This window comes from Acomys minous (genome assembly GCF_964271855.1).
Source record: "Acomys minous genome assembly, chromosome: 3".
NCBI classification, from domain to species: domain Eukaryota; kingdom Metazoa; phylum Chordata; class Mammalia; order Rodentia; family Muridae; genus Acomys; species Acomys minous.
The window spans coordinates 66,974,149-66,987,726 of NC_140485.1; the positions used below are offsets into that span (position 1 = coordinate 66,974,149).

The following is a 13,578-nucleotide window of genomic DNA, read 5'->3' on the forward strand; positions in this document are numbered from 1 at the left end:
AGTCCGGAAACTGAAGGTCAGGGTTGCTCTTTTCAGCTCTAACGTTCTGGATCCTGCAGCCCCAAAGCCTGCATGTCTTCACCCAGAAACCTGGAAAGTGCCCAATACACCAGGGGCGACTCACTGAACGGTCAGGGAGCCCCAAAGACATAACACACGTGGAGCAGGACAAATCCAGACTCATGCTAGGCAGTGTCCCAGCTGTGAGGATGGATGTCTGGGCCACTGGGACCTGCAGGCTTCTGGAAGCAGAGTGGCAAGAGATTTGTGGCTCTGTGGTGTTGGCTGAATCCTCTATCTCTCTGCTGAGCTTTCTTAGATACCAAGCTGCTGATAGCACGACACTCAGGGCGAGCATGAGATTAAATGAGGCAAAGCATGTGCTGCGGCACTCCTAGTACCAATGAGTGGTGGCTTGCTGGTACACTGTTGAGGAGTGGTTTTTTGTTTTGTTTTGTTTTGTTTTGTTTTGTTTGAGATAGGATCTCTCTGTGTAGCCTTGGCTGTCCTGGACTCACTTTGTAGACCAGGCTGGCCTTGAACTCACAGCGATCTGCCTGCCTCTGCTTTCCCGAGTGCTGGGATTAAAGGCGTGTGCCACCACTGCCCAGCTATTATTTGGTTTTTCAAGACAAGGTTTCTCTGTGTAGCCCTAGCTACCCTGGAACTCACTATGTAGATCAGGCTGGCCTCAAACCCAAAGGTCGGCCTGCCTCTGCCTCCTGAGTGCTGGGATCAAAGGCGTGTGCCACCACTGCCCAGCCTTGTTATTATATCTTACTTATTTATTCTTATTATATGTATAGACATGTGAGTTAATGGCACAGTGGACATGTGACGGTCAGAGGACTTTTTGGAGTTGATTCTCTTTCACCTTTATGTGGGCTCTGGAGGTCAAAGTCAGGTTCCTGGGCTTGTTGTACACCCCTTACTCTTACCTGCTGAGCTCACCGTGGGGCCCAGCTGCCCTGGAGTGCTTGGCAATTCTCCTGCCTCACTGCTCCTTGCTCCTGGCTTCTTGTTGAGCCTTAAAAAGAATAAAGGAAGGCTGGGCTGTGGTGGTGCACACCTTTAATCCCAGCACTCGGGACACAGAGGCAGGCAGATTTGTGAACTTGAGGCCAGTCAGGTCTACAGAGCACGTTCCAGGACAGCCAGGGCTACCTAGAGAAGCCCTGTCTTAAAACAAAACAAAACAGAGAGAGAGAGAGAGAGAGAGAGAGAGAGAGAGAGAGAGAGAGAGAGAGAGAGGCAGACAGGCAGACAGACAGACAGACAGACAGACAGACAGACAGACAGACAACAGAGGAGGAGGAAGCCTGGGAGACGGACAGGTGGCTTGTGGCCTCTGAGGTGACTGACAGGATATGGCCACTCATTTTCTAAGGTGAGGAAGCCAAAGCCTATGCCTGAGCTTCATCTCATCTCTACCACAGGGGACGAATGACAAGCTGAAGCCAGATCCAGTCCCCAGAGGCCGCTTCTGACCTCCTTGCAGGAAGTGGACATGGGGTGAGCTTCTGTCGCTCCATGGCAGAGCCCTGTGCATTTCTGACATTTTTGCATCTTGGGACAAAGGGTGAAAACACTCAGATGAACTGCGCTGCTTCCTGCTGGAAAAACACTCAGGACCCCGGTGGGGACCTTCCAGCAGCAGGCTGGCCTGGCCTCTGTCTCCTTCTGCTCCCCGCTGCTGCTTGGCTGGAGGGATGACAGAAAACCCAGGGCTTGGGGTTCCAGGCGGTGGTGCTCATGGACTTGGGGTGGGGGTGGGCGGCGGTCACCCGTGCAGGAGTCCTGCAGTGAGTGAGCACATGGATGCGTCAACACTTGGGGACATGCTGATACTGTCCCTACCCGCATCCCGGGGCTGCTCCCTGCACAACCACCAAAGCTGCCCAGAGTGACCTGGCTCCAGCTGGGAGACCCTTTTCCTTCTGATTCCCAAGCTGGCTGGGTTTTGAGACCCTCCCACCCCATCCCAGGAGCCTGGACACATGTGAGACACACTCTTTCTTGCCTTGCACCATCCTCTAGACACACCTGCCACGGCTGAAGCATCTTCCTGCTCTGGGCCTGTCCTGCTGCTCACCCATGGGGGGGGGGGGGCGGGTACTGCTAAGAGCTTCTGCAGAATGCAGTCAGGCAGCTCATCTCTGCCTGTAACTCCAGCTCCAGGGGATCCAATGCCCTGTCCAAGGGCACCCTGTGTGTGTGTGTGTGTGTGTGTGTGTGTGTGTGTGTGTGTGTGTGTACAGTATACACGAGTACTGTATATACATTGTTTTCATTGCTTCCTCCTCTCCTCTTCCAACTCCTCCAGTGAGCCTCCCACTGCCTTTTTAATTCATAACCCTTTCTATAATTATTACCACTTTACACACATGCACATGTATGCCCTCACGCATGTACCCTACAGTGTCCATTTAATGCTGCCTGTATATACATGTGATTCGGGCTGACCACTTGGGATTGGATAGCCTGTTAGGGTGCTCATCCCTGGGGGAAAACTGACGCTTGAAGCCATTGGTTGTCTGTAGCTCTATGTCTAGAGATGAGGCCTGGAGAACTTTCTCCCACCTACACTGGCATAGTGACAGGTGTGGTTATTGTGAAGGCAACCATATTGGTAAGATTTCATCAGTACGTCAGCTCTCTGTTTTGTCTAGAGGACACTGTGTCACAGCAAGGTAAAGTAAGACAGAGAGAGAGAGAGAGACAGAGAGAGAGAGAAAGAGAGAGGGAGAGAGAGAGAGAGAATATGAGAGAAACCATGTGGGCCTTGGCCTATAAGGGTGTGCAGAGGTGTGCACAGTATTCATGAAATCTGGCAACATCTGGGGAGAGTCGGTGTTGGGGCTATACATGGCAAAGTGTATGACTTGTGGCTGTCTGTGGTAGCGAAAGCCTCATTGTGAGGCAGAGGCAGAGGCAGAGGCAGAGGTAGGTGGATCTCTGTGAGTCTGAGGCCAGCCTGGTCTACAAAGTGAGTTTGTGCCAGTATAACCAGGGCTATGTGGAGAGACTCTGTCTCAAAAGAAAAAAGAAAAAAAAAGAAAAGAAAAGAAAAAGAAAGTGGCTCGTTTGTTCTGTGGTCAATGCTCTTAGCCATCCTGAAGCAGTTTTCTCTGCTTCAGCAGAAAGGAACCTCACTGAAATGGTCAGCCGCAGGAACCTCTTGGGCCAGGCCTGGAGAAGGCACTGGAAGAATGTGGCCATCGCTTTGGTATGGAGGAGAGTACCAGGCCAGGCAGAGCCTGACAGAGATAAATGATTGAGCCACCAGATGAGGTAGGAGTTTACATTCCCGCAGGTAAGGGTCTCTGTCTTGGAAAATAGCTGCCCCTGCTGGAGAGGCCTGCTGTTCTGAGATGTTGGAGCCGGAGTTGGGGTAGAGGTAGGGGGAAGCAGGGCTGTAGCTTCTGGGGCTCTGGAGCCAGGAAATAGCTGCTGTGTCAGCAGGAAGAGCAGTGGGAGGGCTGGAGGCCCCTGAAGAGATGTGGGTTTCCCAGAGACTTTGCTGGGGGCTGCTGGCAAGCGGGTCAGGAGCCAGCCACATGGCTGGGTAAGAATCCAGCCAACTGGGCCTTTGGGAATAGTAGGCTAAGGGGATTCCGTGAGCTGCAGGCCCCACTGCAGTCTCCTTAAATATGAACTGCTGTTACAGCAGCAAAGGCTGAGGTGACAGTGTCTAAGGAAACACCTATGAGAAGCTTCACAGGGCATGGGGAGACCCTCAGCAGCCAAGACCTAAGGCCAATAGCGCAATGGGCCTCATTGTGAGCATGGTGGCCCCATGAGGAAGCCCCCAGTGACCCCCTCAAGCTGCTGGGGGTACCAGCCAATCTCACATCTGGAATACACAGCCTGTTGTCTACCTCTGCTTAGAAGAGGCTTGCCACCAGGCACTGGACCTTTCTGCTCAGGGAGAGGCAGGAAGACAGATGTGCACCTGCGGGATCTGTCCTGCGGGCAGGAGAGGTGTTGAGTTGAGGCCTCTGGTGCACAGGTAGACAGCTTGGTGGTTTCAACCCAGATTTGGGGATCACAGTCTTTCTTCCTGGCACCCCTACGTTCCGGGAGCCTTGACTGCACCATGGAAACAGGGCCAATTTGCACTGACACCCTGACATGGCTGGTTTGTTTGTTTGTTTTTAGTTTTTCAAGACAGGCTTTCTCTGTGTAGTATCCTGGCTGTTCTGGACCAGGCTGGCCTTGAACTCACAGAGATCTGCCTGCCTCTGCCTCCCAAGTGCTGGGATTAAGGTGTGTACCACCCCACCCAGTGTTTGGTTGGGTTTTTGAGACAGTTTTTCTCTGTGTAGCCTTGACTGTCCTGGACTTATTTTGTAGACCAGGCTGTCCTTGAACTCACAGAGATCCACTTGCTTCTGCTTCCGTGAGTGCTGGGATTACAGGCGTGCGCCACCATGCCCAGCGTAGTCCCAGCTCTGAGGTGGTTTGAATGCAAATGGCCCTCAAAGGCTCATGTATTTGAATCTTTGGCTCTCAGCTGGTGGTATTAGGGGGTGTGGCCTTGCTGGAGGAGGTGTGTCACTGTGAGTGGAGGTTTCAAAAGGCCACGCCAGGCCCAGTCTCTCTTCTCTATTTGTGACTGGTGGGTCAAATGTGAACTCCAGCACCATGCCTGCCTGCCTGCTGCCAAGCTCCTTGCCATGAGGATCATGGGTTCACCCCTGAAACTGTAAGCCAGACCTCAATTGTGATGTCTTTTTTTTTTTTTTTTTTTGGTTTTTCAAGACAGGGTTTCTCTGTGTAGCCCTGGCTGTCCTGGAACTCTTTTTGTAGACCAGGCTAGCCTCGAACTCACAGCAATCAGCCTGCCTCTGCCTCCCAAGTGGTGGGATTATGCCCAGCTTAAATGATGTCTTTTAGAAGTTGCCTTGTTCTCGATGTCTCTTCACAGCAATAGGATAGTGATGAAGGCACACCCCCGGGAGGGTGAGGTTTTGGTTGCACAGTGCTGTTGGTTTGTGTGGCTCCTCTAAGCCAAGTACAAGCTTGTGGGCCACAGTGGGCCCCAGGCCACATCATCCAGGGAGAGGGCAGAGCCCAGGAAGGCATAGCCAAGAGCACCTGGACACCCGCCTTCCTTGCCCCTTTATGGACCTCTGAGGCTTCTCCTGGCCACTGGCAGGTGCATCACTGGTCCCCTGAAGCTGAGCCTTGCCCAGTGAAGTGAGGATGGGGGGACTTCCTTCTTCTCTCATTCGCCTGGGATCACTGATGAGGCCAATGGGATCGTTGGCAAGTGTGTCTGCCACACCTCGCTTTCACATTGGTCCTGGGAGTCAAACTTAGGCTAGTGGTGATTCTTTAGCGAGGGAGGCATCTCCCCAGGCCTCACTGGGTGTTGTTGTTGTTGTTTTGAGAAAAGGTCTCCGTATGTAGCCTAGGCTGGCCCTTGCCTCAGTCTCTCGAGTGCTGGCACAACAGGTATGTAAGTACCACTCAGTGTTATTTAATGTTCATGAAAATAACATGAGACTAAGAAAATGCTTGGTCCCACCAGCGAGCCTATAGTGTGGGATGGTGCTCACACCGAGCATCACTTGATGCATGTTTTGAGGGGCTGGGGGTAGAACCAGACCTCTGAGCACGTCTGTGCACTTGCTCCTGCTGAGCTATGGCCCCTGCCCAATTTTACAGGGGATGACTCAGTCAGAGGCTAGGTAACTGGTCCAGCGGTCCAGGGCTGGCTAAGGAGGGTATGCATATCTCATGCTGAATACCAGGTGGCCCCACAACTTGGTGGCTTTGGACATGCCGCACTTATTATCTTGTGATTTCTGTGGGACACACCATGGCTGCCCACGGTGTGCCACTTCAGGGACTCACAAGAAGCTGTATCCAAGGTTGCTGGAGGCTGCTCCCTAGCTCTCTCTTGAGGGAGAGAGAGGGGTGCGGGGAACCCCCGTTCCATTCAGGACAGCACTTCTAACGTAACTAAGAGGACCACTCACGGGCACGCTGGAGGCTTGTCTCATCAGAGGTGGTTTTAGGTCCATCAGGTGACGACATTAACTGTCACACGGGCTTGGCTTTCTGTAGGCCACTGGCTACAGACGCCTAGTGTGTTGCCTTGAGGCTATCTCTGCCTGGCCTCTGGCTTTGTTCTGTTGAGGAAGCCTAGGAGAAAGAGGGGTGGGGAGAGAGAGAGGAAAGGTATTTAGCCCATGCCCCCTTTAATTTTTGTTTTCTGGGGCCTGGAATGCACACATGCTGTGTGTTGCTGTGCCCTGAGCTATGGGTCAGCAGGGAGAGGGAGAGAGAGAGAGAGATTGAAATCTTCCTTTTTTTCTCTTTCTCAATTCAGAGTAGACTCAGGGCCTTGCCCTAGGCAAGGGCTCTATCGCTAAGGCCATCTGCGGCTCTTTATTTGCAGACAGGTGTCTTACTTTGTAGCTCTTGCTGGCCTCTAACTTGCAACCCTCCTGCCTCAGCCTCTAAATTAAAAGGTGTCACTCCACCCTGCTAGGAAGCTGCTGCCTCGCTGCCTCTTCTGACCCACACCGGGAGATGGGCTGACTGGCAGCTACGCAGAAGCCACCCACCGCCGGGCATAGCCCAGGCTTCAGTGCGGCATTTGACGACGTCAAGCCTGTTTTCTGTGGAAGCTGAGACTGGCTGGTCCTCTATCTACTGCAACCCTGAACAGCTGGACACAGGGCTTTGCTGGCCACCTGCTGAGGACCCGGCCTGGGCCTTGAGTCTGCTCATCTACTGCATGGATGAGCAGAGAAAGCTCTCTAGTCACTTCCTTCTTTCTTCCCGTCCCCCCCCATGCCCCCCCCCCCATTCTCCCCTGCAACCCATCTGCCATTTCTCAGTTATCTCCAAAGAGCAAGTGAGCTTGCGTCCAGTGTGGTCAACTTCATCCTTCAGGCTTAGGTAGTACTCTGTCCCCCACTCCTCTCTGCTCCTCCTAGCCCTCGTGGTCTCAAGTGGGGAACTGGCACTTTGTGGCAGCTGGGAGAGGGGACACTTTGGGCCCAGAGTGCAGCTTGTTGGCTTCTCCACCTTGGTTAACACTCCCATTGTTTCTTTTGTGTCTGAGCCACTACCTAGCCAGCCAAAACCATCCCAGCCCTTGCCCTAGCGCGGCGTCCCCTACCTAAGTAGCAGCATATTGCTCCCCACCCTAACCACAAGGGAACAGTGTAGCCGGGGAAAGCAGAGCCCTGACTTCTTTTTCTTTCTTTTATTTATTTATTATTTATTTATTTATTTTTGAGACAGGTCTCTCTGTGTAGCCTTGGCTGTCCTGGACTCACTTTGTAGACCAGCGATCCGCCTGCCTCTGCCTCCCGAGTGCTGAGATTAAAGGTGTGCGCCACCACCGCCCAGTCCGGCTTCCGTTCAATTGGCACTGCTTCCAGGTACCACTCACGCCTGCCGGGGAGGTGTCAGGGGCCTCGCCTGGTGGTGATAGCTCAGTTCCCCGTCTGGTAGCAAAAGGTAGCACTAGAGTGTCTGGGGTCCTCTGAAACCTCTCCCAGGCAGGGGACACCTGGGTTCCCAGAAAAGCCAGAGGGAAAACAGCAGATGTTCAAATGATTACCTCTTGCGGAAGCTGCCATGTATGTAGTCTGCCACAATCTTGTTACACTCGTGTTCATGTTCAGAATCATTCAGCATCGCATGTGTAGGAGGCAGGCCACCCACCATCGTGCAGGGGTCAGGAGAGATGAACCTGAGCCAGGGGCTGAATGAGTACTGGATGGCTCATGAGGCACGTGTGTATTTACACTCCTATGAGTGTTCAAATGCATGCATGTATATGTGTGAGTGGGTGTCTGCACACATGCTCATGAGTGCATATGTCTTTGCATTCCCATGAGCATTGACCTATTTGCAGGACCTCCTGTGCATGTGTGTGAACAAACGTGTGTGTTTTTACTCCTGTGAGCGTTCACATGTGTGTATGTGAAGCCTCACTGGCTCTCAAGTTCAAGGCACTCTGTCCTCGGCCTGTGTAGGGAGCCTCTTTATGGAGAGGGGAGGGGCCAACATCAGGGAAGCCATTGAGGGAGGGCCTGACCAGCATGGGCTTGGAGATACACAGCATTGGGGAGGCTGGCAGGGAGGAGGCTGGCAGGGGGAGGCTGGCAGGGAGGAGGCTGGCAGGGTGGCTAACAGGGGGAGGCTGGCAGGGAGGAGCCTGGCGGGGGGCTAAAAGGGGGAGGCTGGCAGGGAGGAGCCTGGCAGGGGGCTAAAAGGGGGAGGTTGTCAGGGAGAAGGCTGACAGGGGGGCTAACAAGGGGAAGGCTGGCAGGGAGGAGCCTGGCAGGGAAGAAGGCAACCCTGGAAGGCTGAGATGGAGGTGGGAGGGTTGCTCCCACCACTTAGATCTAATGTCTTTTCCTCAAGGCTGAGGACTAGGATGGTATGGCCAGAAGCCTGTGCCATCTGACTATAGGAGCTGGGCAAAGGCCCAGGCTCAGTTTCCCCACCTGTGCCCTGGGGAGAAGGAAGCATGTCACCTGTGGATGAATAAGCAGCCAGTTCTCCAGGGACTGACAGGGAGAGTCCCAAGCTGAGGGTGGCTGTGGCAGTTTGTGAGGACTTAATGGCAGAATGAAGCAAAGGTCCCCAAGCACTTAAGAGAAGGCCAGGGCACTGGTGCGTGCCTGCCATCTACTGTGGGCTGGCATCTACTCCAGCATTCTCAGACAGTCAACACAGTAGGCAGTGTCAGCTTTCCGCTCTCACAGAAGAGAGAAACGCTTTGGGATTTGTCTGTGGTCACAAAGCAAGAAAATGGCGGTTGGGCTTGTCACCAGGCCGGTCTCACACACGAAGCTCTGCTGCCCTGGCTCCCACAGAAAGGACGTCGCTCAGAGCCAGATGCACAGGCATGCTGGACATCAGACCTAAGCTTGCCCCTCACACTATCTGAGTAGGGTGTCAGGAGCCAGTACAGAAAGCTGGGAAGTACCTCTGGGTGGGGGTAGAGGTCCCAGCACTTTCCTTGAGGGACTGGTGGGAGGAAACTTTGTCACCTGATTATTCCCCCAAGGAAAAGACCATTGGTTAAAGGGTTTTTTTTTTTTGGTGGGGGGAGTGGGACGGAGGCTTAGAATATTCCAGATACCTGTTTCTTAGACTCTTCACTGAGCAGGTTTGACCACAGCAGACCCAGGTGTTCAAAGGTGACAGCACAGGCCTGTGATCCCAGCTCTAGAGAGGGGACAGAGCAGGGAGTGTGGAGAGTTCGAGGTCAGTCTGGGCTACACAATGAAATACTTAAAATGTAGGGAAAAAAAACATCAAAAACAAAGTCATACAACATTCCAATTGCTTTTTCCTGCATTCAAAGAAACCAGAGTCCTTTCAAATCTACATCCTAGGTCCATGAGCTTGGTTGGACTAAAGGGGAAATCCAACAAAGCCATGATGCCATGGCCTCTTAGCCAGATCCTTGCTTGGTCACTGTCCTGACTTGCTGTTATATGTTAGGAAGTCTGGATTCATACTGGAGAGAGAGAGAGAGAGAGAGAGAGAGAGAGAGAGAGAGAGAGAGAGAGAGAGAGAGAGAGAGAGAGGTGGGGGGCTGGGAGGGGAGAGACAGAGACAGATAGATACAGAAAGATACAGAAACACAGAGATAGACAGACAGACAGACAGACAGAACGAGCATAAAGTGAGGTCTTTCACCCTAAAAACACCTACCTGTTAGATGAAAGGTTAAGTCAGGCATGGTAGCTCACTCTAAGGCAGGAGGATTGCTCTGAGTTTGAGAGCAGGCTGTCATACACAGTAAGCTCTTAGCCAGTCTGGGCTATAGAGCGAGTCTCTGTCTTTTTTTTTTTTTTTAATGGCTGGAGAGACAGCTGTGGGACCAAACTCTTATAATTTTGGTTGTGAGCCTAGCCTTTAATGGCTGAGCCATCTCTCCAGCCTGAGTCCCTGTCTTAAAAAGCAAAACAAAGCCGGGCGTGTTGGTGCACACCTTTAATCCCATTACTCTGGAGACAGAGGCAGGAGGATCTCTGTGAGTTTGAAGCCAACCTGGACTACAAAGTGAGTCCAGGACAGCCAAGGCTACACAAAGAAACCCTGTCTCAAAAAACCAAAAAAATAAATAAATAAAAGGAAAAAAGAAAAGAAAAGAAAAGAAAAACAAAGCTGTCCCTTCAGATTACAGCAGGCATTAGAACACCTTACAAAGCCAATCTCAGAACCCACCTCAGCACTAAAGACCGGAAGTGCTGTGATCCTACTCGGAAACTGTAAGGATAAGTGACTGCTGACATGGGCCCTGGGATTTGAACGATCCCGGTCCTCAGCCTGTTGCTCTTCTGAGATTTGAGGACATCAGAAGTCAGGGCTCCATGGCTATGGGTGCTTCAGAGCAGGATAGGCGTTCAGACTCCCACTCTCTGAGGATGACCGCTTTCACTGTGAGGTCACGAACACTGGCCCTAGGAGACGCCCCACTTTCAAACAGCAACATGGAAGCTGTTCCATTGAAGAGAAGGCGATTTCTTGGAGGGAAGGCAAATTGCTGGTGCCCGCGGGGGCCCCCTATTCTGCTGTTCAAGTCTCTCCCTAGGAGCCCAGGAGGCAGTCCAGAAGGGGTCCCCCATTCAGCAGCCCCATATGACATGTGCTGGAGCAAAGGCAGTCACTGAGGAGAAGCTCTCTCCCACAAGAATTCGAGTGCCATGGGACACTCTATACCAGGACCCTGTGAGAGGGAAGGGATCCCTGTGGACACTGCCAACCCCCAGGCCTGGGGAGTCTTGGTGTCCCCCCAATCCCTTGGACACCTTGTCCACTCCATGGCCTTCGTCACGGGAGAGGAAGAGGACAGCCACTAGAGAGCAGTGACACCTGGGCTCAGAGCAGCTCTACGTGAAGTGCTGAGGGTGAGGTCCAGGCCAGAAAGGATGGCGTGCACTTGGGAAGTCAGGGCTGCAGAGGAACACCTGGCCCAGCTCTGTCATCCTCACTTCTGCACTAAGCTGCCTTATGGCATGGGTAACAAGCTCAGGGCACAGAGGGGAATTAACTCTATTCAACTCACACAGCAGGGAGCTGCAGGGGTAAGGGTGAGACTCCACCTGGAGCTGGTGCTGCTGACCCCCTGAGGGGACACTAGAGCATGGGAGAAGAGCAGGGGTACCTCTAGGAGAGGAGCCCCGGTGAGCAGAAGTGCCCCCAACAGAAGCCAGAGGAATGCAAGGTGGTAGATCGCATTGCTGGAGATAGCATGTATGCCCCAAGGGACAAGGCTGTATAGTCTTACCTGTGAAGCCTAATGCTTAGGTTCAAGCTCAGGAGTGACCCGCGTGTGACCTCTCACCTCCCCGAGCCTTGGCACACCCCTCTGAGCCATGGTGGAATTCTAGCACAGCCTGGTATCTGACACAACCCAGTTTTCCTGGTGTGACCAGTGGTCGTTATTGTTGATTGCACACGGAAATTTACTTTTCTTCTTTTTGTGTGGCTTCAGATGGAAACTGAGGCCCCACTGTGCTAAGTGTGTTCCAGGAAGTTTATTTGCAAATCTATTTGGTTTCTCTTTCTTTCCTGAAAGTTTCTTCTTTGGGGCTTCTGATGACCAAAGCAGCTGCTCCTGGGTTGTCTGGGACCCACCCACTCTTCCCTGGGGTTTAGAAGAGGCAGGAGAAGGGTCAAGTTTGTAGCTGATCCTTCCCCGCCTCCACAGTCCCCTCCGGGAGCCTCCTAACTGGTCAAGCCTGGAAGAGGCCATTGATGGGAGAAGCAGTTGGAAGAGTAAGGCACAGATGGATATAGCTCCACGGAGGCCTGGCAGGCAGGAAGCCAGGGTAGTGTGGAGTGAAAGAAGCCGTGCTGGGGCCCAGCAGACCCAGGTCCTAGTCCCAGCACTGAGACTCACTCCAGTGAAACAGTACAAGCTCGCTGCCTCTCCCTGACTTGTCACCACACTCACCTCATGGTGGACCACAGCTGTGCTGCATGAGCTCAGGGAAGCATAGACACACCTCTGCCTGGACCCTGCCTCTCACTTCTCTCCCAGCACCCCCTGACCCCCCCTCCCACACTCTAATGGCCCTGAGATCTCAGAGGTGCTCAGCTTTACTCTGCTGCAGTTTTTAGAGACAGTGATAGCAGTACTGAGGCTGGAAAGGGCTGACCAAGGACAGCCTGTTCCTAAACCTCTCTGTCTCTCCTTCAAGTGCCGACGGCGGTGATGGTGGTGGCGGTGGCGGGAGGGAGGGGCCAGGTCATTGGGACATGCATGAACATTTTATGGCTTCGGTGACTCAGAAACTCACGCAAGCAAGATTCTCACCAATGTTGGCCACAGGGGTGCACACCTGTCACCCAGCGCTTGGGAAATAAAGACAGGAGGAGTAGGAGCTCACGCTGGGTTATGTGAGACCTTGTCTCAAAGTGGAAAACCAAGCAAACAAAAAACAGGGTCTAGAGAGATGGCTCAGCAGTTAAGAGCACTGGCGGCTCTCGCAGGCGTCCCAGGATCGGTTTTCAGGGTCCACTTGGCAGCTCACAACCATCTGTATCTTCAATTTGATGGGATCTCATGCCATGTTATGGCCTCTGTGGCACCTGCACACATGTGTATCTGTACACAAGCCAGCAAGTGTGCACACATATACATTAAAAATAAAACTTTAAAAAAAAAATATATATATATATATCGAAAACAAGCCAGGCGTGGTGGCGCACCCCTTTAATCCCAGCACTTGGGAGGCAGAGGCAGGTGGATCTCTATGAGTTCGAGGCTGGCCTGGCCTACAGAGTGAGTTCCAGGACAGCCAGAGTTATACAGAGAAGCCCTATCTCAAAAAACCAACAAAACAAAACAAAATCTAAATTCAGGCTAAGAAGGGCTGTGTTCATTTCATGGAGCTACAGTTATTTCTGTGGGATTGAGAAAACATTTAAGGCCCAGAAAACCCAGCAAAGTTCGTCTGAAGAACAGCTAATTGGTTCATGTAACTGAGGGGTCTGGGGTTAGGGCTAACATGCTAGTTCATTTTAACTGTTACCAGGGAAGAGAGTCTTGGTAAGTTATCTAGATCAGGTTGGCCTGTGGCCATGACTGAGGGGGTTTGCCTTGACTGTTAATTGATGTGGGAAGACCTAGCCATTGTGGGCAGCACCATGCCCTAGGCTGAGGCTCCTGAGCATTCTGGAAGAGGAGAAAAACTGCCTGAGAGCAAGCAAAACAGGGATCTGTGGTTGGTTCTTCCTCTGCTCATGACTGTGGCTGTGACATGCTGAGATCCTGCCTTGACTTCTTGCAATAGCCTGGAGTTTAAACCCACTAAACCCTTTCTTCCCTATGCCCCCTTTCCTCAGGGTGTTTGTCACAGCAACAAAAATGAAACAGGTGGCTCTTGACTAAGCTTAGAGCTTTTAGCTCACTGGAACCCAGAGTCTCCTTTTCCACATACATCCTTCTGTGAGTCCCAGAGTCCCAAATCCTGGGCCTTACTCAGGAATAGACGCCCCTGGAATACCCTTCCCTGACTCGACACTCATATTTCTGAGGGAGGGAAGCTGATGTCCGAGCTCGACCTTTAGCAGTAGACATCGACGGCC

At 52.5% G+C, this 13,578-nt stretch overlaps 1 protein-coding gene across 1 annotated transcript in view; it reads left to right on the top strand.

The window, feature by feature from the left end:
- Window positions 1–2,926: 2,926 nt before the first annotated feature.
- RIPOR3 (RIPOR family member 3) overlaps window positions 2,927–13,578 on the top strand; it is a 56,523-nt gene continuing 45,871 nt past the window's right edge. The window contains exon 1 of the mRNA XM_084777681.1: window positions 2,927–3,291. Coding sequence (XP_084633807.1) covers window positions 3,271–3,291 — 21 coding nt within the window. The 5' untranslated portion in view covers window positions 2,927–3,270. The remainder of the gene's footprint in view (window positions 3,292–13,578) is intronic.